Raw genomic sequence first — 25,935 nt, forward strand, 5'->3', positions numbered from 1 at the left:
TGATTTGTTTAAGTTGATTCTACTATTTGACATAAATAGCACATAATTTCTAATTTCACACAGTCAAGATGGCCAAAAACTCTGGCCACAAGCAAGTTCTTAGTTTTGTTTACAAAAGCGAGATTCATGCTGTTGAAGGAATGTACTGTGTTTCTCTAATCCCAAGCCTAAGTCAAAGGCACCAAGTGAAAGAAATTTTCTTCTTTCAGAAAGAAGCTGTTGTATTCATATAATTACAATCTGCTTTTGTGATGACTCTGTCTAGCAAAATTATGTGCATTTGCTAAGCACCTTGTACTGCTTGAACTGTGGAGTTATTTTTGCTAGCATACATCCTGAAGCAAAGTTATTATTGCCATCATACCAAAGCATTCAAATTGAAAAATTATTTCAGAAAGAGATTTATTTTAATGTAAAGTCCAGATACTACATTCCTTTCATGCCATATGCTTACTGAAGCTAATGGGACTTAAGAAATGATGCTTAAAGAACAGGCCTAGATCAGTCTTTCCTGCTACCAAACTGCAGCGCATTATGATGCGTATATATGGAAATAGGATTGTTGTCATTATCACTTAAAAGAATGAATCCCGCCTGCAATTTCTAACCTAAAGATATGTAAATCCCTTCAGTTTTAGGTCAGTCTGACAAAGGTAAGAGTGATTTTCAAAACACCCTAATCAGAGAGACTGACCTTGCAGCTTTAGATATTTTGAAGCCTGCACAAGTAGTTGAGTCTTGCTTTAGCACATATCTGAAGACTGTTGGATAAAGTGTCCTTTAGATGAACGTTGCTCATTGTACGCTAAAATCATTATGTAACCAGTATGCAAACGTGTAACCAGTTGGCTCTGTAGGACTGCCGTGAGTAGATAAGATTTTGCATATAACGGTTGTTACTTTCTGGTATGCTGGCTTCATTCCAGCATCCAGGCTTGTGCAACTCTGTAATAAACAATATCTCATCTCTGTGTGCTAAATTTGGCTTTTCTGCACACCAGGTGACAGAACCCTTTGTTTGGGACAACAGGATCTTCCATCCACTTACTGAGACTTCAACTCAAACACTGTGTTCAGTTTCCAAGTACTGCTAAGCAATCATTACTTTAGTGTATAATAAAGACAGTCCAGTGATTGCTTCCAACACCACTTCTATTGAAGCTGATGCACAGGACCGAGGTCTGGTGAGTTCTATTCAGAGGGATGATATAAAAACAAGACCTTCAACCCTGATGTCATCCTTGTGTTCCTTCACTGGCTTTCATGAGGCACACCTACAAATGACACTGCGGAATATGTCTTCTTTGTAGTAATTGAAGAACTAACTTTGAATATCAAGAGACATCATTGTACTTTGTGGAAATCCCAAGGTACAATGCAATAAACTGTTAGGTAGCCTCTGCAGCCTGGTATTCATAAAGGACAAATTCCTGCTTTTCAGAAAACAACAGCAAGATCTGTTAGAGGGCTTAGGGATAGGACTGAACAGCTTGATTTAACTTCAGAGTTAGTTCTACTTTGACCAGATGGTTGGATCAGCTGAACTACAGAGATCCCTTCCAAACCATTTAAATTATTCTACAATTCTGTTCTATTTTGTCTTTTTCAGACAAAGTAAAATGTTTCAAATTCAAAACCAAAACAATTTATCAGCTAACAAAAGGACCAATGAAAATAAAGTAATAATCTAAAACAACCTTCAGAACACATTTGTGTTTCTTAAGTGGTCTGAGACTGCAAGAAATCCACACAAGTCTTTCCTTCTGTTTCTGTAATCCATAGTGTCCTGTGATGCTACAGTATTGGGAGGCAGTACAAAACTCTTCTATGGAGCCATCTTGGTTTTGGATAGAATTAAAAAAAAAAATAAATTCTCAGGTCTAAGTAGAATGGTAGGGTCACTGAATTCAGGAATACAACAAAAAATTCTGAGCAGCTATTACTATAGAGAATGAGTAACATTCCTACAAAGTGAGACACTTCTGTTTTAATTGTTGTTAAAGTTTTCATTACAGTTAAAAGACACTATATATCAACATACTGTTTTAAATTTCTTCATGTTAAAAAAAAAAATCTAAAATCTAAATAACATATTTAATTCATTACCACTACAACCATCTCTTGTTAGGACCATGAAGTCCAGAACAAAAAGTACAAAAAATCTTGAATATCAAACCAGAAAAAGTGAAGATTCCTACAACCACCTGAAATTTTGCTTAATATACAAATATCCAATATGTTCAAGCTTGAGACTCATATTTCTTGAATTATTTTTTATATCATGAGAACTCTCACCATTATCAGTATACTTATTTCACAAGATTTTGTGATATTTACTTAATTTCTTTTTGTTTTACAGGCACAGTCTGGAGCCCTCAGTACAGGAGAGACATGAACCTGTTGGAGAAGGTCCAGAGGAGGCCACAAAAATGAACAGAGGGCTGGAACAGCTCTCCTGTGAGGACAGGCTGAGAGAGTTGGGGTTGTTCAGCCTGCAGAAGAGAAGGCTTCAGGGAGACCTTACTGTGGCCTTTCAGTACTTCAGGGGGGTTTATAAGAAAGATGGGGACAGACTTTTTAGCAGGGCCTGTTGCGATAGGATGAGGGGTAATGGTTTTAAACTAAAAGAGGAGAGATCTAGACTAGATATAAGGAAGAATTTTTTTGTGATGTGAGTGCTGAACCACTGGCCCAGGTTGCCCAGAGAGGTGGTAGATGCCCCATCCCTGGAGACATTCCAGGTCAGCCTGGACAGGGCTCTGAGCAACCTGATCTAGTTGAAGATGTCCCTGCTCATTGCAGGGGGGTTGGACTAGATGACCTCTAAAGGTCCCCTCAAATCCAAACTACTCCATGATTCTATGATTTAGGACTATAGAATGGCTGTGTTCCTGTTTCAAAAAAAAAAGCCTATTGATTTAGTAGCAAACTACAAAAATAATGAGATCAGAGCAATCAATAGTGACTCTTGTTTTCACCCACCATATGGGAGACACAGAGGTTAACTCCCTGTCAGGAAGGGTTTGACCTCCGATTGCCTATCTGCAATGGCAATAACCCAGACATCAGGCCATAGAGCAGGCTGAGGTAAATTCTCTCTCGGTATTTTCTATTATAGTTGTTGCACTCTTACACCTCCTACAACCCCTTAAACATGACTCGAGACAGTGCAGTTCATAAAGAAGAAAGACATGTGGGTACAATGCCCAATGCATCTGGCTCCACTAACTGCTGTCTTCCGTAAAAATAAGACACAGCCCATATGCTTCTCCTGCTGTGTTCCCTGCATGGTGGAACAGATCTGCTCTGAAGTAAATTGTCACTAGTAAATTTAGAGTCAGAACCTCATCTATGTACTACATAACCTCCAAACTCCTGTAAGAAGAGCTCATAGAAGCTGCTGGCTCCTCAGGAGAAGGTAACTGGCTATAATTCAGTTCTACATAAGGCAGTGCCTCCTGCTAGGTTACTGCGTATGCTGTCACTCAGAACACAGATACTTTCTTTTAAAAAAAGAAAAGAAAAACAGCCATATTTTGCCCCTTTTCAAACATCTTTGCTATCACTGTTCATTTTGTGAGATTAATGAAGGCATCTTCCACTGCATGGCTGGGGCATATACCAAAATATCTTAGTGCATGCGACACAGCTTGCTCCCAACATGTGCCCAAAATGGACCTCTGGGTGTCCCCCTTTTACAACTGGATGTCATGGAGTCATACAAGATGAGTCAGCTGTACAGTTAGAAATTTAGGAACTCAACTAGTCCACCCCTGGCCCAAGGTGACAGCATGTAAACCCATGTCATTTCTAACAGGTCTGTGCCATATGTGTCTTCGAAGATTTTGGAGATTAAACCACTTCCAAACACTGTTACTTCCAAACTATGAGCGACTATGAAAAGCCCAATTACTTTATTTCCTTTTACAGGCATTTATAACATTTAATACAAATATTACTTCCAAGTATGTAACACGGGGTGGAATTCATCTCCAGACTTTGATGTGAATATTTAGGTACCTATGATGCAACATCTACTTTTAAGCTTGATATCTAAACCACCATTATAATTAGTGAACACCTAGTTCAAGACATCTACTTTGGAAGAATATTGCTGTACTGGTCATGATTTTTCTTCCATTAAGTCTAACAGTGACTTTGGAAAATTATCTGTAAGATGAAATTCACTAGGGGTGTTGTCATTTTGGTCACAGGACACATGTTCTTTCTTCTGGAAACAGGCTGGCAGAAAAATGGCTGCAGTTGGATTGATTGTTCCACTGGGCTGAATCGTGCCTGCAGACTGTGAGTGGCACAACCCTGCCTTATGCCTGTGGCAGACATCATGGTTTCCTCATCTTTGAATCCTGTCCCTCAACTTTTTTTAGTTCAGACTGCTGAGAATTGAACCTCAGCTCACAGAGAGACATAAGGCATCTCTAAGCCTTCTACAAATGAGTTGTCTAGTCCGACCCAGTCATCTGGCCTCCCTTCTGCACTCAGTAAGGAAGAGAGCCATCTTCAGAGAACGATTCTGCTGCCGTGTGGGATGACTTGCTTCAGAAGTCACCTGCTTTCCTTTTTTGACCATAAAAGGAGCTTTGACAATGAGCTGACATCTCACTTCAGAAGGCTAAAGCTTAAGGTGATCAGTCCCAAGCTCGGAATACATAAATCTCACTTTGTATAACCAAAACCATATGTTTAAGTAAACGTAGTATTCACAGTTTAAAATGTCTTAACTTTTATTTAAATTTTAAATTATTCCAACTTTCCATGAAGTTAGGCAAAAATGAAATATTATGGGAAAAGCTAGAAAAAAGAAAACTAGCATAGGCAAGATAGGGACAAACATTTAAAAAGTGTATGTAGTCAGACTGAGCCAAAGCTTACAGATTTTGTGGAGGAATAAGCATTTGATTTGAAAGTAGAAAGGTAAACATTCAAAAAGGTGGGCACTTTTTAGGAAGCAAACGATAGCTCTCACAATTCACACCATCAAGTGCAATATATTCTTATGTTACACAGCATAATTGAATGGTTATACAGCCTTTCTTTGATCAGAATGGTGTGGCATACACCTAAACCCAAAAGAACTCAAATATTTCTAAAATTCTTCGAAAAATTCCAGAAGAAAATATGATTATCCATTTTGTTGCCCTTTAGTTCAAACACAAAAATTGAATGGTTTTTATACATGTGCTACTGCTACACATGTAGATTGCTCCAAGTTAAAACACTAATAGCGCTAGCACATTTTCAAATAACAGCATATGAACCTGTTACGGCTAAGCTGCAGCAATGTGTAGCAACTATGTGCTCCCAGAGGGCAAGAAAGGAAACTTTTTTAATTTCTGAATCTGATTAGACACTTAAAATTTATGGCATTTTCCTTTAGAGTGGAAGACTTAACATAAAATTGTTGTTACATATTTCTGAAAAACAGAAAGGTGCACGCAACATAGCAGTAAACCAACTTAAAAGATTTTTCCAGTGGCTGTGGCCAACTATCCATCCTGTTCTAATTCAAGGTGACTGATAAAGTTTGGCATAAAGCCTATTGTGGCTCTAACATAAGCCACTATACTTTGAAATTTTGTGGTTTAGTTTTTGTGACACCACTGTATGATTTTTATATATATTTATTTCCTAATTCATTTCTCAGCTGACAAAGTCCCACAAGTGCTACTGTAGTGCCATCAGCAGAAAATCTGCCCAGAACCGTGTGTGCTTGAGACCCTCCGACAACACTCCAGGGGCACAACATTCACAGCCACAAAAGCTCCATTGAACATAAGGCCAAATTCTGCTTCCCTATTTAAAACTACGGAAGCAATTTCCACTTAACTAGAAATTGCCTCTGGGAGGATTCAATGTTCCAGATTGGGTGACTATAATTTTTTGATAGTTGATTCACATCATTTCCCTCTGCCATATATTTACACATCCATAAAACAAAGAGGAGAGGAAACATTTCATTCTACTGTGAAGGTGAAGGGAAGGAAGGACGGGTGTAGGATTCAACTTTGATTGACTATATGAGGTTCATTGTAATATATCAAAGTTCTACAACTCTGAGGCAGTTGATAAGAGTTCATTAGAAAAAAAAAGAAAAAAGAAACAAAAATTTGACAAACCTGTTTTCTTCCAGTAGACTTTGACCTGGAGTTGATTGTCCTGATAGAAAGGAGTTCCAATTTTAAGAAAACGAGTGGGTTTTCTTCTTTGAAATGTTGGGTAAGGATCTATAAGTCCTTTCTGGGATTTCCCAGCAGAAGATGTCTGTTCCTCTGCAATACACAGAACAATCAGGAACTATTTAAGTACAGTGCAGTATAATGACTATATTAACAGTGCTGAAATTCAGAAAATAATACTTTAATCCAAATTTTCTTATTTCAGCACCTTACCTAAATGAAATTAATATAAAGAACAAACTCTTCATAATGGTTAAAAACCATATTATTTTTTTGAAATTCAGTCAAAAAAATTATTTTGGGCAGAGAGAGAAAAAAATAAATGTATTTTACTATGAAAATGCTCTGTAAATTTTCAGAAGAATACTAAGGAAAGGGAGTGTATTTATAGCCCTCAAGAACAAGAAATGTTAACGCTTGGACTTTTTAAACAGGCATAGTATCTAGCAGTAGTTCTGTATAATCACTCACGGTCTTTATATTTGTGCAGTGTTTGAATGAACACAAAACCCAAGGACGGCATTGAGTGTAACCCACAGAGTGCCGCATGTGGTTATTACATCAAAGTAAATATAGTCCTTTGGTAAGCTATGCAAGAACACTGTGGTCAGATTAAAGATCTTTCTTGCCCACTTTCCTGTTTCCAACAGTGAAGAGTGAATGCTTATGAAAACACTGAAAGAGAAGAATTAACTTCGAGCAATTCCCTTGGTGTTATGTGCCCAGTTTCCAACAAGCAACGGCAAGGGGATGTTCTTCATGTAGCATTTCCCTTGGCAACAGTTCATCAATATTTACCAGTGTTTCTAGATATTTTCAGCTGAAAAGGCAACAGTGCCGATTCAAACTGCATTTTCATTACACACTTGCAAATGGACCAGTTCTGATTAAGAGAATGGTATTTGCATCAAATTAACAAAAAAGCTGTATTTAATTCAATAATATACCTAAATGAAAATATTCTAATACTTAGGAAGTGGCAAATTATTAGCTACATACTTGAGAGAAAGACTCAGGTTTCAATAAGTAACATGAATGCCACATAAACTGTAATATTGTTCCCTACAGGCATCTTCTGCTGAAAACCATTTGCTTTTTGGCTATTTCACTTCCTCAATTCTTTGCTTAACCTGATACAATTCTAAGTTTTCTTCGTTTTAAATTAAAGTAAAACTATCAAACTTAAGCAAATTATTTCTCAAGCTAACCATAATATTCATGTTACTTAAAAGGAAATCTAAAAGCGCCAGAGAGACGTAAAAAGTTAAATCTATTAGGTATACATCAACTTAAAGTATTTTAATTTTACTAAATCTCCACTTTGCTGTTCTTTGTCTGCTCCATTTCCAGAAAAACTAGGACATCAATTTAGAATATTTCTATATAAAGATCAAGAGCGAGAGTCTTGCTGCATTTCCCAGAAGTGAAGCACACAAATATAGTGAGGTAAGAGTTTTTTGAGTGTGGGGAAATATAATGCTAGAGGGTGAGGGTCAAAGCTCACAGAGGTCTGTAGAACTAAATTACTTCAGCGGGTTATGGACTGCTCTCTATTCTGAAAATAGGAATAGACACTTAAAAAACCCCCCTTAATTCCAGACAAAGTTGAGCAACTGATAGTGGGACTTCAGCAAAATTGGCATGTTGTTTCTGGAAGTACTTGCTAAAGGGCATGGAAGTCCCCAGATTAAGAGGGGGTGTGAATGTCATGTCCTAGATAATATTTCAGGCAATATTTTTTTTTTTCCTTTTCATATTTCTCCATCTGCTTCTGAGTATTCTCAAAACTACCTCAACCAGGACTGGCTCTATACCTGACTAACTTAAGTGAGATTCAGAAGACAAATTTGCATCTCCTCCAGGAGCAGTTTTTATGTGCTTTTCTGTGTAAGCTATAACTTAGTCACATTTAAAAAATGTCCAAAAAGGTCTGAATATACTAAAATGTGTAATACAAGTGGTTTAGGCTCAAAGAAAGGACGCCTAGATTTGTCTATAAACTTATTATTGAATTACTCTACTATTAAAACAAATATGTGTTGTAGCTCTCGCATGGATTGACTTCCAGTTAAAAAGAAAATACTGCTTGTTAACTAAATGGATGTTCATAATTTGAACATAGCAGTCAAATACTAGAAGTACACGTGAAAACAAAAATATTGCTATTAGTGTAGTATTACTCTGGTTTAAAAAGCAATAAAGCAATTAATGAACTTTGTACTCAAAAAAGGTCACCACAATGAAGTGAAATAAAGCACAAGGTATGACAAAGTCTATACTAATTAGATATCAGTACATTGCAGACTTTCACATAAACTACTGATGGATTCCTTTTTGAAATAAAACAATCAAGAAGAGAACAGATTGTCCGAGAAAAATTTTGGAAGGAATTTAAATCTAGCTGTGATGATGACATGGAAAGAGATGCCATCAGAGTGGACAGAAAATAATGAAACCACAAAAGTCACATATGAAGTATAGGGTAAATGAACTCTGTTTAGTAGAGGATTTGTAACTAATAATCCAGAAGTGATGTGCATCACATTCTAAAAACCACAATTTTTTGGAGAGGAGAAGTAAAACAAAAATCTTCCACTCTCATTGGTGATACAGACCATGAGAGACGGTCCATCATGAGACCATGGTGAGTTGATAACAGCACTATCAGCAAAAGGGTTTGTCACAGTAAGTAAGTATAGAATGGTACCAAAATCAACACAGTCCAATCTCAATTACTCAGCTTCAGTTTAGAGGAATTCCATTTCATAGAAATGCTTTATTTACTATTATGTTATAAAGATTATGGTGATCTGACCTAATGTCAGGACTAGCCTGACAAACATCGGTTGATTAATTATCCCTATTTCCAAGAGGAGAAAATTCATTCTCATAGTAAAATCAGGGAAAGAAATTCAACAGTTTGCCCAGTGTCACTTGGGCTAGATGTGTGTAATGGCACCTAGAATTTCCTCCCAGTTACCAGGACACAGCCCAGTCTCAGACTTGGGTGAAATCCAGGCACCGGCCTTCTCCTGTGACCTGATGGAAAGTAAACTTGGTTATATGATCCTTCTCAGACCTGTGATGTCATCTGGTGAAATGCCAATCAAGATGACTGGACTGAAAAATAAACACGTTAAAGTTTAGCATCGAGATCTAGAACTTCAGTGAAACTACTAATCAGAAGAGACAAAACGATCAGGGCTGGGTGAGGGGAATGGAATTTTTGCTTGTTTATCCAATAAAATGTGCTTTGCAGGAAAACAAACAAACAAACAAACAAATCAAAACACAGACTGACAAGAATTCTTAGGAAAACACCCAGCAAAATGAGAACATCTCCTAAATACCAATTATATGCTTCTAGTTGAGTCTAGTGGCTGAGTGTACTGGAATTAAATACCCAGTTCCCACCATAGTTTTTCTTCTATTACATCTCCTGTGAGCATATAGAAAAGAAAGGAAAACTAAACATGATAATTCAAAGAAGCTTTTGACACCATGCACAATCCTGCAAACAAGGTCACTGTTCTAGGGAATGGCAAAAAGCACAGGTACAATCTCAGAGGGACAGTATGGAAAGGGCAGAACTCTTATATTCACTTATCGTACTTCACTGCTGATTCAACTCAAACTTGCCTTACATTGTCTGGAGATTCAAACTCATATTGTGGTACGGATTTCAAGCAAAGACCCAGTGTATTGAAGAGATGAAAATATGGGCCTTTGCTGCCTCTTAACATGGCACAAAAAAGTAGTAAAAATGAGCTTAACATAGGAAAGAGAAGGATCTTTAGGCCTGCTTTTTCTTCTTGGTGTGTTAACATGGGAAGCAACTGTAGATATAAAGGTCTCTTACAACTAACAATTACTTTAAAATATTTTATGTATATCCAGACTACGAATCACGGTTTACTTTCAGATTTGCTTTTCAATTATATTACTTAGCATGAGAAGCTTTAAAGAAGATCTTAACAGGAAATAACCTGACATCTAAAGATCTGAAGACTCTAATTTGAATGTGGGTCCTATTTGTGCAATAATTTTTTGAGAAATCACTGCTTGTCAGGCATGGAGCATTTTAGATTCCCTAACAGAAGAGTTGATGCTTTGTATCAGTTCATAGCAGATACATATTTGTGTGGTCCAAGAATCCAAATTAATCTGCTGCTTAATATAGTCAGGATTTTGAAAAGCATTGTAAGCTAAAACTGTCCAGTTAAGACAAAGACACAGAAATGCTTTTATTCCAGCCACTGGCTGCAATTGCATTTGGAAAATATTGCATTTGAAAAATATTAACACCATAGTCGTACAAACACTTCCATTTTCACGGCCTTTGCTTATTTCAGGTGAATAAGATCTCAGACAAAGAATTAGGTGAAAACAATCACCAATTTTTAGATAAGAAATATAATGTTAAAAGGTTACTCAGCTTCACCAATACAGGATCACAATGACATGCAACACAAAGCTTTAAGAAAATTATTCTTTTAAATTTGAGAAATCATTAAAAACATTAAAATTTCAGATAAATAAGAGATAAAGCATTCAGGTGTTTGAATATAATTACTCACTATTATTCCTGGTGTCCTGAGTCGTGCTAAAATGAAGAGAAACCTTAGCACTTTTCAGGCGTATCTGACCCCAACGCGTTACTGCCTGCAGTTCTACATTGTAGTTGCTGTTGGGTTGGAGTCCCTCCAGGACCACATAATTTTGGGCCTATAATAGGGAAGAATAAATAAACAAAGTAGTTATAGTATTACTGAAACACAGGCTCTTATTAAAAGCAGGCGTGTTAGTTTAGGCACACTACTCTTTTGAAATTAGGAAACTCATATATAAATTTCAACAGAGCAAAAATACATTTCTTTAAAAAATATGTTTTATTGGACTCTGTTTTTCTGTGTCATTTTAAAAATACTAACCTTCCTGATGTTTACATCATTTTGGCAAACACTTGGCAAATACAAGCACCTATTGTTTAGGTCACAATTAAGGGTTTTTTTTTTCACATGTAACAAGTTTTATTCTTATGTCAAAATCATTTTAGCCAGAAAAAAATGAACTTATCATTCTCTAATTTCTGTGTTAGCAAAGCAATTGAAAATATTTTTTAGAGACTGTCTGAAGACAGCTAAAATCCAACATTCAGTACAATTTTTGATATTTTGTATTTGTTTCAACTGTTGAAAACAAAAATGAAAAAACAAAACCAAAACACAACCAAAAACGCACCCATTGGTAAAAATTTTCTTCTGTTATAGAATGGAAAACAGAAAATAAAAAAAAAGGGTTTCCATTGTCATGGAAGTATCTTAAATGGGGAAACACCAGAGTAAGATTATCATTCTTTGGTAAATAATCCATAAATTAAGGCAAGTCCCATGATATTGCAAATATTCTTAATATTCTTATACTTCTTCATTTTTAAAATGTTTATGAAAATGCCCTTCTTGCCCTTATCTCAGACAGAAGACATTACTACATGTTTTCTTTAGAATACTTTGTGCCTCTGAAGTCTGACAGTCAATCCAGAGTGAACAAGATAACCATATAATGCCATATTTAACACTTCAGGGACTGTCAAAAGCATTTCATATCAATTACTTGAACTTGCTTTGTGCTGAGATATTTATAACATTGACTATAATGCTCAATTAACAGTGTTAATATCGCAATCAAATTATTTTAATGTCTACCTGGAATTAATTCATATGGAACTCATTATAAAATTATTTGGACTAGACTACATCTAAAGGTAAAGAACAGGTAAAAACAATCTTCAATGATCTTTAAAATATAAGATTTTTCCACCTTTAATTTATTTTTTTAAGTTTTCTGCAGTTTCAGTTCTTAGACAGAAGACTTGCTATAATATTCAAAGAACCATTGATTAGCAACAGCCTCAGGAGTGCCCTGTGGGGAAGTCTGAGTCTTACTGACACAGCTGTATGGTTTCATGAAATGCTGCAAAAGAAAATGTACAATGAGACAGGAGCAATATGAAAGATATTGTAAGAGCCTTCTTTTTCTCTGAAATATCATAGAAACATAGAATCATAGAGTGTTTTGGCCTGGAAGGGACCTTAAAGATCATTTGGTTCCACCCCCCCTGCCATGGGCAGTGACACCTTCCGCTAGGTCAGTTTGCTCAGAGCTGCATCCAACCTGGTCTTGAAAACTCCCAGGGATGGGGCATCCACAGCTTCTCTGGGCAGCCTGTTCCAGTGCCTCACCACCTTCATGGTGAAGAATTTCTTCCTTCTATCTGATCTAAATCTATGCTCTTTCAGGTTAAAACCATTACTCCTTGTCCTGTCACCACAGGCTCTTGCAAAAAGTCCCTCTTCACCTTTCCTGTAGGTCCCCTTTGGGTACTGGAAGGCTGCAGTAAGGTCTCCCTGGAGCCTTCTCTTCTCCAGGCTGAACAACCCCAGCTATCTCAGCCTATCTTCATATGAGAGGTGCTCCAGCCCTCTGATCATTTTTGTGGCCTCCTCTGGATTTCTTCCAACAGGTTCATGTCCCTCTCATGTTGGGCTTTGGACTTTAGCTTTCCTAACCTGATGCCAGGCTGCTTGGACAATGTACCTTACACAAACTGCCAATGCAACATTAGGGACCCAGCTCAACTTTAAAATTCTCTGGGTTTTGTGATTTAAGGACCAGCTTGTGCAGAGAAAGCTCTCCCGTACTTGTAGGCTGTAGCCTCTGCTATGAAGATCTCTAGCCAATGGCAGCTTTCCTGAGAAGCAAAACATTTCTACCTGGTACAGTCCAACCCTACTCCTATCTTGCCAAATTGATTTTTCAGAAGTGCTAGAAAGATGTTTCTTTTCTTTGGATATTTACTCCTTTATGAAAAAAAAAAAAGGGGAAAAAGTATTAAACTGGAGTAGGAAAAAAAAGAATCAATTTAACCGAGTCCCTGAAATTATTCTGTGTTGTCTACATTTGTGGCGAAATTTTGGGAAATTTGTGGGAAATTTCACTTTCCTGCCTGTCAAGCACAGAGCTGGTGGTGGTGGCTCTGTAGCCTCTGGACCCTGATGACCTGCCAATTCCCATCAGAAAGGATGGGTCCAACATGCTCCCACGGTGGCAGCTCTGCTGTTTCCAATCTGCAGTAGATGAACTCAGCACTCAGCCTTCATTGCCTGTATTTCTCTCATGGTTTGGTGACTGAGGGACAGAAAGGGAACTATGACTCTCTGGCTGTCGTTCACAGTGCAGGTGGGCAGCCAGAGCCAAAACACAATGTTAACACAAACATAGGACCAAAATCTCACAAAGCATTGGTTAAGAGCACTGAGAGTTAAGTTCAGCCTGTTACCTGTAATTGATTTCTATTTTTGTTAGCTACTTTAAAATAAAATGCAATATGCTCAAGGATATTGCAACAGATATTTTTCTACTAGAGCAATATTTGATACATCATTCAGGAAACTCACAGGAATTTGCTGCTATGGAAATATATGAGATCTTTTGTACAGCAGCTTATTTAAAGTTTTGGGGTTGATTTTCCTTGGACCTATACTGACTATTTAATGGTTATTCTATATAATTGTGTCACAAGATTTACTTGCACAGTGAAAGAACAACGTCAGAGATGATGCTGGGCTTTTTAAATAAAACAAGCACCATACCTTTAAGAAGCACTAATAAAAGAAGTCTGAATTTAGCAGATAAACAGCATTTAACTTTCTATTCAACTCTCTTCCAAAACCTTACAGTATTTACTTGCATTTTAAGGCAGAAGTATACTTCTGTCCCTGAGTTCAATGAAAGAGAGAGATTGAGAGATCAAAATTGTCTGTAGGGTTGGCGATATTAAAAATTAAGACCATTATTTTAGCAGCTGCTGAAGTTTATCACGTAGTTTATACTTACACTCTATTTTGTGTGTGTTTCATTTACTATTTTCTTTCTTACCCCATCAGTAATCTTTCTTCTCTTTTTTTTAGCTGGGATTACATATTTGCTGTATGTCCAGCTCCAGAAGACTTTGTAGTGGTGCACTGGGATATCAGGCTCTTCTGGAAGATCCCAAGTAATCATTACATTTACACTCCCATCATTGTTTGCACTAATATTGGCAATTCTGATATTAGATGGAGCTGGTGGAGCAGATGGATCTGGAATTTAAAACAAACAAAAAGATTCTAAAGCAAAGATCATCTTCAATAAGGTAAAGATCATCTTCATCTTGTGTATTTACCAGGGATATACAAGCTGGGTTAAACACTCTCCGCATACTGAAGAAAATTCAGGCAAGAATTTCCCATCAATGATTTGGCTTCTTGTAAATTCTAGAAATTCAAGCTCTACTGAAACAAACACTATGGCCATCTGGTTTTGTCATTATTCTGTGTTATTGATAGTTGATAAATATTATGAAACTTTACCAAAACGTACTACACTATCAGTTTTTGTCATTCGCCACTTTAACTACGTAGTGAGCATAAAACACGTTCTACAAATGGCCTTGTATAGTCATCACAGAATTGTATGGTGGAAACACTTCCTACTTTTTCAGTGTTGCCAGACTAGTCTCAGATGATAAAATTATGTTTCTATATTTTGAATCTTTCTTTAAAATTCTAGTATTGACATCTACCACCATACAACATAAAAATTTCCTTAGAATAAATATGATTGAGATGTAATGATAGATTATGATGTCACAGAAGTCTATAGGAGTTTTTTTAGAACAAGAAGAAGTAATTAGCTACCCCTGGTGATTTATTTCCCTATCCCTGCTAAATTTCTAGTCAATATCAACTGAACTATTATTCCTTCAGTTGTCTCCTTGACCCTAGAGTCAAGATCATCTGACAGGCAGAGGTTCCAATATTGAACCTTTTCCAACACGTGCTGTACACTATCCTGGCTCTGAGTAATGTAAATCCATGGAAATTTTGCAACTGAGTTTCTTTTTAATCACACTTTTTAACACCTACTTTTTTTTTTTTTTTTTTTTTAAACAGTGATGGAAGCTAAACATTGGTGAAAAAATATAAGGAAACTGCAAGAACAAAATGGAAGTGAAAGTAAACAGTGTGACTCAAAAAAATTAAAAGTATAAAAGTATATCAGGTAGAATAAAGGAAATTCATAGTAATTCATAGTAACTGAGGCATGTTATGAAAGGCTGTAGGAAAAAAAAAAACAACAAGGAAAAAAATCTGACTGAAAAAAACATTTTCATGTAACTTTTTAGCCAAATGAGCCACCACTTAACTTATTTGCCAGAAATAAAACTGGAGGTGTGCAGAGGGGACACCAGGCATTCATTTACTGCATGGTTCACCTGCATCTTTTTATAATGGTAAATGAGCTGTTAAATAAACTTTCCAGGCATAGTAAGTTCATCAGATAATCCCTATGACAAATGTTCTCACTGAAAAATTCCATCGTGTAGTTCACGCAAACTGACACATTCAGAATTAATAAAGACAACATTTCCTTTTTAAAGATCAGCAGATGTGAAATAATGGCTTATTCCTGTTATTTAACAGGACTCTTTGTTAAATTACAATGGATGCTCCTGTTTCCTCACACATATAATTCAACCAAACTTTTGGCCATAAAAGTTACAAAGCACATTTGAGTGTAAGAATTCTGGAAATTCAACTTAATTTTCAAAATAATGACAATTCCTTATTTCTTCTTACTCATTATTTTAATGAGTTTGCAAGCCAGTTCCCTTTATTTTTTTCTGGTTTCGGACAAGCACTGTTCTTACGCTTATTTCCTTATCTATGAAGTTGCCAACAACTCCACTTTAAACTATACAAAGCTATTTATATTGCAGGAGATAAATTGAAGAGATTATTTTAGTTATATGATTTGTACAGTTCTATAACATAACTTTTCATTTACTTCTATCATATAATAAGTAGATATGAAATCTAGGTACAATAAATATAAACTGAATAATGATATATAAATCCGAAATCTTTATTAAGTATTCATCTTCACTGATATAAAAGGTTAGGGGGGTTTTATGTTATATGACAACCTATTGTGGCAATAAAACATTTATAACCTGAAGTGCAACATGATCATATTACTGTAGGTAAATTATTCAGGTTATCTCCCAGAAGTCCTATGCATCATGTATTATGTATATACAACATATGGGATAGAATTAAAGTGTTTCAGAGAATATGTCTTCACAAATGGTCAGATATAAGCCAAAACAATTCTAACCATAAAACACGTTTGTCTTCATTCTCCATCTATAAAAGATTCTGAGAGTCTCTAAAAAAAATTTAAAAGTTAAATGAAATAGCTCTTCTGGACAAAGTGTGTTACATGATTAAAAATATTTTGAAGTTAGATTCACCATTTTTTCCAAGGTGTAAAAGCAAATGACCCAATTTACATTCTTCCTTTTCAGATGTTTCTGTCCCCATAAAAATACAAGATAATGTGTAATTTTCCATGTATAAAGTAGTGATTCACCAGAACAGAGCTTTTATATGTCTCAGAACCCCAGGATATTTTTTTTTGGTTAAGGTAACTTCAAACATCCATGGTTTTCCTCATAACATACGCAAACAAAAAAAACAGTAAGGAAGAACTATGTGCATAAAGAAATCAATAGATCATTTCTTCTGACTTCTATAGCACCAGCGTTTCACCCTGTTCTTTTTATAATTGTACAGTTCATTGAAAACGTGACTTTATCTGTAGCATTTCTTCTGCTTTCACTAGAAACAGTCCAGTCAGCAGACAGAACACTTACCCATATTTAAAAGAAAATGCAGCACCGTTTCTCCTTTGCTATGGCACATTGTAAACATTGTATTGAAAATCATTGGGGAATTACAGTTAAGGAAAGAAAGAACGTCCTCTTAAAAGGAATACACGTGTGAAATAACAGAGCAACAGCAGAAACATTTTCCTGAGTGTTCCCTTTCTTCAAAGTCTCTCATTTGCAATTCTAGCAAATGTCATCCACATAAATGCCTTTGAACAGAAGAAAGAGTGGTGGTGGAAGCAGAAGACAGAAAGGAAAGAGATCTGCAGTTGACAGACATGAATAGGCAAGACATTTGAGAGAGTCACATTTTCTAGAAGAGCTTTTATAAAACCAGTAAACTAAGCTGGAGAAAGTAATAAAATAGAAGGATGCAAGATGTGAAAGACAAAAAAAATTACAGTTTTGCATTTAATAATCTGAAAGAAAAAATCCTGTCTGATTGTAGAGTCATAACAGTAAAATATTTATTGGATTTGTGGTGCACCACCTGAAATATGAAGCCACTTATTGAGCATTTTATACCAGCTGAGGATCCATTCTATATTAAGTATTTCAGTACCTTTATATAACTTATTCATCTATTTCTACATATTTCTGTGACATTCATCGCTATTAAAACTGGCAGAACTATCATTTTGTAAGCCAAAAACCACAAGAATATTAATATTTTCTTTCATTTCAAAGGATTGACTTTCACCAGCAAAACAAACAAGTGAGAAGGAATAGCAGCAAGGCAAGATATAATGATCTCTGCTATTAACAAAAAAAACCCCAAACAAACAAACCCCACCGTCAAAATACAAACAAACCCGAAAAGAATCCAGACCTCTCCAAAACCACCTCTCTCAAAAAAACCCCACAAACAAACAAACAAACAAAACAACAAAAAAAAACCCAAAGAAACCACAAAAAACTGTTAAATACAAAAGCATAACACACATAACTCCATAACACACGCCTGACAGTTTTTTCCATTTTTTTAAAGCCTTCACTATTGCATTATTGAATGAAAAAGCCATGCTTATACAAGGTGCTCTGATATACTTATGTCTATGGAAACATTAAATGCGCTATACAACTCGTGCTGAAATACTTCAAGGTCTAATAACTGCTACTGGATTATAAAGCTTATATATAATACCTAAGGTGTTTGTTAATCTGACTATGAAGCTAAACTGTCATTTTGCTGACCATGAAGCTAACAGTCATTCTACTGTTAGTCTTCAAATATCTGTGATCCCTTGGATTGACTGCCCCCATGTATAATTCAGACACATGAACATTAAATTACCGGAATGGAAACTACTGCCAGTTTTTCAAATGTAAAGTTCTGAAATTCAATATACATGAATTTATCTGAGTGTTAAATCAAATTCTTTGGTTTGCAGAAAAGAGTGATGCTAGTTGCAGCTTTTCCTTTGCAGTTTATACTACAACTCAAATAAAATAGGAGTCATTACACATATACTAGAATTTGGCAGAGACAGCTGTCCTCAAATCCGAAAAAATTCTGGTCTCAGCAGCCTGACAAGTAAATCACTTCTCGCTGCTAGAAATGATGGCTTCATTAGGTCAAAGCTGAGGCTGCTGTTCCAGCACATAGAGTAAGTACTGCATTTGTCTGGATTGTATCTGCCTTGAGGATACCCAAAGGACTTAAAATTCTTGTCTTTCTGGCTACTCCGCCATCACAAGCAAAACTCTGTCTCCAGTCCCCAAAAGGGAGGATTTCTTGCTGCAAGTAAAGGAAAAAAAGAAAACCCTCACATCACCAGCATTTCAAAATAAACATCTTCCCGCACTCATATTTGTAAACATAGTGATAGACAATTTATATTTTACAAAATTCTTTCAATCAACAAGATCTGAAAGCACTTTGCAACCTTAACGAAATGGTATGGGCAAGCTGTACACGAGAATAACACCACACACTGCTGCAATGCATCCACTTCGGCTTTGAATGTGGCAACTGTCATGAAAACAGTAAATGATTTGTAATATATGTCAGAGAAGAAAATAACGACATTGGAACTGGAATTCTCATTCTAAGCTGTAAAAGTGATAGCAAGTTTGACTCTTAACTTAAACCCCTTTTTATATAGGTTTTTAAAAAATTTATTTAACATGGATCTCCCATTGCTATCTTTTAAACATTACACCTTCCAACTGTAAAAATCTGCTGAAGTTGCTCTACAGACAAGTTTCCAACCATTAAGCAGTTCCAAGACATAAGCGGGAGGACTGGCTTTGCCCAATGGAAATGGCACACATAAACCAGCTGTGCAACAGTATAAAAAAATAATTGGTCCCAGAGGAGCAACAGAAAGAATTTTATTGCCGGGAGTGGGTGTCTGTTCTGGTTTTACTAACACTCAGTAATGTATGCATGAAATCACATCCAGAGTGGTACTTATGTGCTGTGGAAACAATGTTGTCTGCTTCCTTTTGCTTGACAACTTATCCTGTGTATGTTAGCGACTGCCCTCATGTTGAAGATAAAACCTTTAGCAAAGGTAGAGGGATCAGATGGGTCGGACTCATTGTGTTGATCTTACAGCCTCTTTTTGCCTTGGAAAATAGCACAGTACCTAACTACAAACTACAGGCCTGCAAGATAATATATTAGATGGAAATGCCTAATGCTGATCCCTCTAGTTAACTGCAGTCTCTCTGTTACTAAGAGTTCATTCACATCATAAATCATAAAAAGCTAGGAAAAACAGCCTGAAAACTCTTACCCAAATGAAAAAAATTAGAAATTGTGTTACTAATGCCAAGCAGCTTCTGACAAGCTGGGTGAGGCTATCTGGTGCTTGCTAATGAGAGAAAAACACAGGTAGCTTTTCACCCAAGGAGACTTGTTTGTGGAGTGTAGGTACAATTCTCTCCTGCTATCATAGAAAATGAAGAAGCTTGGAAAGATTCAATAAAAATATAAAGAGAAATATACTTGTACCTTCGAGGATCAAAAATGTTCTGCCAGGTATTCTGTTAGCTTTATTTATTACTGTTATTGCAAATTGTTGCCACTCAGTTGAAAATGAAAAGAAAAACACACATGAATTAAACACCCTGAAAAGTGTAGTGCAAACCACTGTCAAAATAACAGAAAGTTTTAATCCATTTTACCTGACAGTATCTATCTGAAAATCCATGTACAGAGTCTGACTTCTAGGAGTGTGAGGAAAGAACTCACACTTTTAAGTACAGTATTCACTTCATCTTCTAACCAATCTGCTCCACATAGGCATAGTCTAACCTGTTTTCTTGTAATTTCGGAATTGCATTTTGGCAAAGTGAAGAATCACTTCATGCCCTGCGAAGAGCCATGCCAGACAAGCACAAGCAAACACTTCATCTCCTTTACAAAAAAATTAAAAAACCCTCTCTGCTTAAGCTCTGAATATTTAATAAATTATCTCAGCTGTGTCACTTTGATTACTTATTATTTACAGATCAATGCCATAAATGAACACATGAGGCAGCGTAAAACAGCTGATGAGCCTTTTTCTCAAACATTTACAGTAGAAGAGCATCAGAAGCTGCAGTACAGAAAACCTCAAAACACAACTAGATAAAAAATGGTAAGCTAGAATACTTGACAAAATACTCTTGTTCCTGTTTCTGTCTTTCTTAATGATTGGGAAATTAAACTTTGATTAAATTTTGATAATAAGGAGCTTTATTTAGTGATACAAAAGTTAATGGAAATTACATACCTTAGAAGACTCAACATTACTTTGGATAAAATGAAACCTTACTTTGTTGTGTCTACTTAGAGATCACATTTTTTGCATTTGCAAAAAACACAGAGTAGTATAAAACAGTATTGTGGTAACCAGACAAAATGCTTCTCTCCAAGTAATTACAGCACCAATGTTTTTCAAATATTCTTTCTAACAGCTTAAAATATTTAATGACAGAGACTTTGTGGTGCCGTAGTCCTCCCTAGATTCAGATTATATATCGTGCTTGTCCTCCTTTAAAGAAAAAATAAATCCAAATAATTTGCCATTCATTATAAATTGGTAAAAGTTCAGCATCCTGTATGAGAAACTGTCTTAAGAACTGCTGTCATGTATCCTGATCAAAGGGCTTATTTTTGAAGAAAATTTCTGTTAAGTCTAATGAAGATAATAATCTTTTCTCGGTCTTGGCACAACAGGATGAATTGAAACAGTACAAGAACTGATGTGAATTTCTGTCCACACTTCACAAAAACGTAGCACAGTCAGCAAACTTCCAAAGGTGATGTGCCAAAGTCCGCTTTCCTTTTCCAAACTGGAGGTTAAATGTGCCTGTAGGAGCTCAGCAGGGGCCAGTAGATGCTGGCACTCAAAAAAGCTATGCACATCTGAGCAGTAGTATCTTGCTTCTCTGCCAGGCAGGGGCTGCTGCTTCCCACCAAGCTCCAAACTAGTTCTTAAATGTCTATATTACACTACAATTCTAACTGCTATGAGCGCCTATACAGGGACATGGATGCTAAGAGACAGCAACTGAAGCATCTCAGTGTCATTCCCAATAGTCACCACTTAGCAACATCTTCATCTGCGTCACCTATAGCATCTACATGTTTCATCTGGTGAACATGGTACCTTCATAATAACCACTGACAATACCTAAGACTCTAAAGTAGTCAAATGAGCTGCCAGCACAGAATGATTTTGGCTACGAAGCTGACAGCTAACTGAACTCCTTGCAGTTTGTCTGGCAACTCATCATTCCCTGTCGAGGGCTGGAGTTCAGACTTGAAAACTGTTGAGAGTTATAAAAGCCTTTTGAACAATGCTGGCTGCGTACTTCCTGCCATTATCAAGATGCTGTTATTTTCATGTATTAAGTAAGAGCATGCAGAGGTACTACTGGCATTGTCCTTGTCACAGAGTCCTAAAAGTGCTCCCCACCACCACCAGCCAGCTGTGAGCAGCACGTGCTTCAGGGGTAGCTGCAGAGATCCCGGAAAAAGAGGACTCTGTTATCTAACATGTTATCATTTCAAAACCACAAGCTCCTGAAACAGAAATCACTGCCAGTTGGGAGACTGTTCTGGAAAAATATCCCTGTGTGCTTATCTTGCTCTTACACTGTTCTCCAGAAACCCAATGTTGGCTGGTGTCAGATACTGGGCTAAAGAGACCTTCAGAAGGACTTACCATGGATATTCTTATATCCATTACCAATGTAGGTATTTTGAACAATATATACTCCTGTGGCTAGCACACTCAGTAGCGGATGAATTTTTTGGAAAGTAATACAAATCCTGCCTGAAAATGTCACAGTCAAGCCAAAACCTCACTGTTGCCATGATATACCTTTATGTAATTGCAATTATAGTGGTTCCAAGCAGAATAGTTGGAAAATGTCAGTAAAACAACTGACAATGATCTGAGTTTAAAAGAACATTGGTGCCAGATTCAGCAACAACGTGCTGTATCTGCTCAAGTGCTGCTCATGACAAAAAGCAAAGAGAAACCTACTGCTGCTGCTGAGGCCTTGCAGAAAGCTCAAAACAGCTTGAAGAAACAGTATTTTTGATGTGACTGAAATGGTATGCTACTTAAGTGTAATACATTCCTAAAAAAAATACTTATTTTTATACTTGAAAACATTTGTGGTCACAGCAGTAACTGGCTATCTATGCCAGCCAACTTATCAAGTTAAACTAAAAACTTATCAAGTCTAATGTAAGTAATTAAGCATCCATGTCAGCAAAAGCATGCCTCTATAACTGCATCTACAGTAAGATTTTTTCTAGGATGGACTATGGCCAAACAGCAAGCTAAAAGCCAGCACGGGAACCTGTAGATGGGAACTGCCCATATTGCAAGATAATTGTGTCTGCAGAAGGAGGAGGAAATGCATTCCTCAAAGTATGTGCTATACCTGTGTAAACATTCTGTCACTACTAAAACAAAGACAAGTCTTTCTATTAGAAACTACTTCTATTAGTATAGTGAAGAGTGACAGATCTCATTCTTTGGCACTAAACCCAACTAGCATAGTCTACCTATGCCCACATTATCTATTGTCTTTAAGACAGGGTAACCACATCCAGATCATCTGTTTGTCAGGAATAACTTCTAGCCTGTGCTAATTCCTATATTATGCCTGAGAGTCATCTGGGACAATGTTCCTTTGCGTGGGTCAAAGGTACACCAGGGACAATGGCAGCAGTTTCACAGGATGGGAGATCTGTTTCCATCTCCCTCATCCTCCAAATACCATTTATTGATACAGAAATAATCTTATTTCTTATCTTAAGTTGTTTTATTTCCCAAACTCTTGCAAAACCAGAAATGACAACGCAAATTCCTACAATACTTTGTGGTTTGTCCAGCATGACTATCTAATGAACAGAAACATGCTACTTAGCATTTATATCCTTTTTACTCTTAAGTCCTTATGATTAGTGCTAGCAAGGGGAAATTTATATTAAGAGAGCACACAGTTCCATCAAAACAATTTTTAGATACAATTACTTAGATGTAATTACTTAGCTACAGGCAACAAAATATTTCAGTATGCTGCTAAACATATGGCAACAACATATTTCTCATAACTAAAAAGACAAATAAGAGAAACCTCTTAGAACAACACATTGAAACTGCAGTTCCTTCATATTTCATGGTCAGGGTCATGTTGTTTGATATCAACTGTCCGGAAAATGTTCAAAAGGAGGTGTATTCATTGAGACCCCTTACTGATAAAACAATAATGACATCTTTAACCTTTAATTCCTTTGCCGACTTCAAACAAATATCACACAATTTTTAAAGCTGGTGGTGAAACCACCAATAAATTCACCTGTTAAAAACCTTATTTCACAAAAGCAGAAAGATCATGTTACAGTCCACGTGTGAGTGAGTGGAAGGTAAGCACCAGATATAGCAAACAAAAACTAACCTTTCGAGGATCGGAAGTGCTTGCTGGGTGCTGTGAAGCCTCTTGTCCCGTGCACGTTCACAGCTGCCACACGGAACTGGTACCACCTGCTCGCTCGGATGTCCAGCAGTTGAACCCGCTCATCCGTAGTCTGGGGGGGAAATGTCATGTTTACTTTCTTTGTTCTGACATGGCTACTTGTGCTATCACCTCTCATGCAAGACCAGCCAGTCAGACTGAAGGGCAGGGGCTGCACTTTTTTAATACGCACAGTGTCGTCAGGACGTATGGAACCACCTCACCTGACTCCGAGCATCATTCTACACTACAAACCATTTACAGCTGTGAACAAAATCATATAACCACCCAATTTTACAGTGCATTGCAGGTCTCTTCTGGAAAAAGTAACCTTTAGAAAACCAGTGAAGTGTTAAATTCACAAAATTAGTTTTCCAGTTATCACAACCTTCACCAGTGTACAGCGCCTAGCTGTTCAGGTGCTGACATTTCAGGGAACTCGTTGCCCCAGGTCACAAGACTCATTTTTCCAGTTCTCAATTCACAGAGAATTAGGGGTCCAAAATGGTTTCACGAAATCCAGAACTGTGAGAAGCTGCCTTTTCTGGTTCACAGGAAACACAAACCCCTCAGGTAATGAATGTAAGCCTTCTTCAGATCTTTGGCACTTATGTCAAAAAGACACTCACAGCCTTAACTCTTTCCTGCAGACTTTTCTCAGGTCATAGGAGGTGACCTTTTCTCCAACAACACCCACTGAGACTGCTTGTGTCATGAGTTCAACATCCACCTTCTGTGAGAAGCGCCTTAACCACTGAAATATGGCATAAACATAGATGCACTCTGAACCCTTTAAGTAGGAGGTGCTTTATGTGCTCTTATTCTGAGCCCTGCTTTCCTCTAGCTTTTTTTCCCCTTTAATCTTTGAGGAGCTACCTTCTGCACTGTTTCTTATTTTTCCTAAGGTACAAACACGAGAACTAAACAGAGTCTTCTTGTAACCACTGAATCACTGCAATTACAGAAGATGTAGCATTTTTGTAGAACTCTTCAGAAACTCATCCACTTGTTACTGATTTTAATTTTACAATTACTTCTCAATTATCCAGTTTTCAATTTATTTTAGGATATCATGTTTATTGTGTTTTAATTAAATTCTTTAATCAAAATAACACATGAACCCGAACCAAATGTCTGGTATATGCTTACTATGCAATCAACACTGATTATCATTACTGACCAAACATGCAAGCTCATCAAAAATGTAGACACATCAATTTATTTTCACAAGCTCTGTTTTCTATAACTTTAAAATCCACCTTCCCTGTATAGGATTCAATGCTACTTGCAATGATGTCAAGTACTTCTCAAAAAAAGACACAGCATCATTTCTGGTTTTTGCTCTCTTTCCAAACCGTGTAGAAAAGTTGCAACTGCTGACTTAACTCAGCCAGAACCTGAGGAAGTTGCTTCAGCTCTCCAGCAATGGTACTTTCAGAGCCCTGACCAATAAAATTTGTAGATGTTATCCAGTACTTAATCTCTTCATTTAGTGATAAGCAAAATTCAGGGAACAGGTATCTCACTTACGTTTGCATGTAAAGTAAAGAGAGCCTTTCTCAACTGCACTGTAGACTGCTCTCAAACTGGCAAGAGTTGCACACTTTGAGTCCCTCACATGTTGCTGCTACTCAGAGTCCTTCTCCATTCAGATGCCTGTATTTGTCTTTTCAGCTCATGCAGAAGTAAAAGTCGCTATGCTTTCACTGTCTGCTCCATATTATTTTTTTAGCTTTTATGTTACTTGTAGAATACATTCTCTTGTCCAATGAAGAGGTTCCCCTAGGGAAGAAAGAACCTACCTGAACCAACTTTTACTATTATTTTAATTTCACAGAGCACTCAAATGTGTTATTTTTTTCCAGCATGCAGTCCCACCTACTCAAGAACTTGCAGATACGACATGACAATGAACTAGAGTAATATCAACTATCACTATATTAATAGAAAAATAAATCACAGATGTATTCAGGCTACTGCTGTAACTGAGATCATGGTCAG

General features: G+C 36.8%; 1 protein-coding gene across 1 annotated transcript in view; it reads right to left on the bottom strand.

Moving 5' to 3' along the window:
- ANOS1 (anosmin 1) overlaps positions 1–25,935 on the bottom strand; it is a gene marked incomplete at both ends in the record, with an annotated part of 134,887 nt that overhangs the window by 19,676 nt on the left and 89,276 nt on the right. The window contains 4 exons of the mRNA XM_080363923.1: positions 6,138–6,290; positions 10,775–10,922; positions 14,136–14,338; positions 23,878–24,007. Coding sequence (XP_080220049.1) covers positions 6,138–6,290; positions 10,775–10,922; positions 14,136–14,338; positions 23,878–24,007 — 634 coding nt within the window. The remainder of the gene's footprint in view (positions 1–6,137; positions 6,291–10,774; positions 10,923–14,135; positions 14,339–23,877; positions 24,008–25,935) is intronic.

The sequence above is a fragment of the Nesoenas mayeri genome (genome assembly GCF_963082525.1).
Source record: "Nesoenas mayeri genome assembly, chromosome: 1".
In the NCBI taxonomy this organism is placed as follows: Eukaryota; Metazoa; Chordata; class Aves; order Columbiformes; family Columbidae; genus Nesoenas; species Nesoenas mayeri.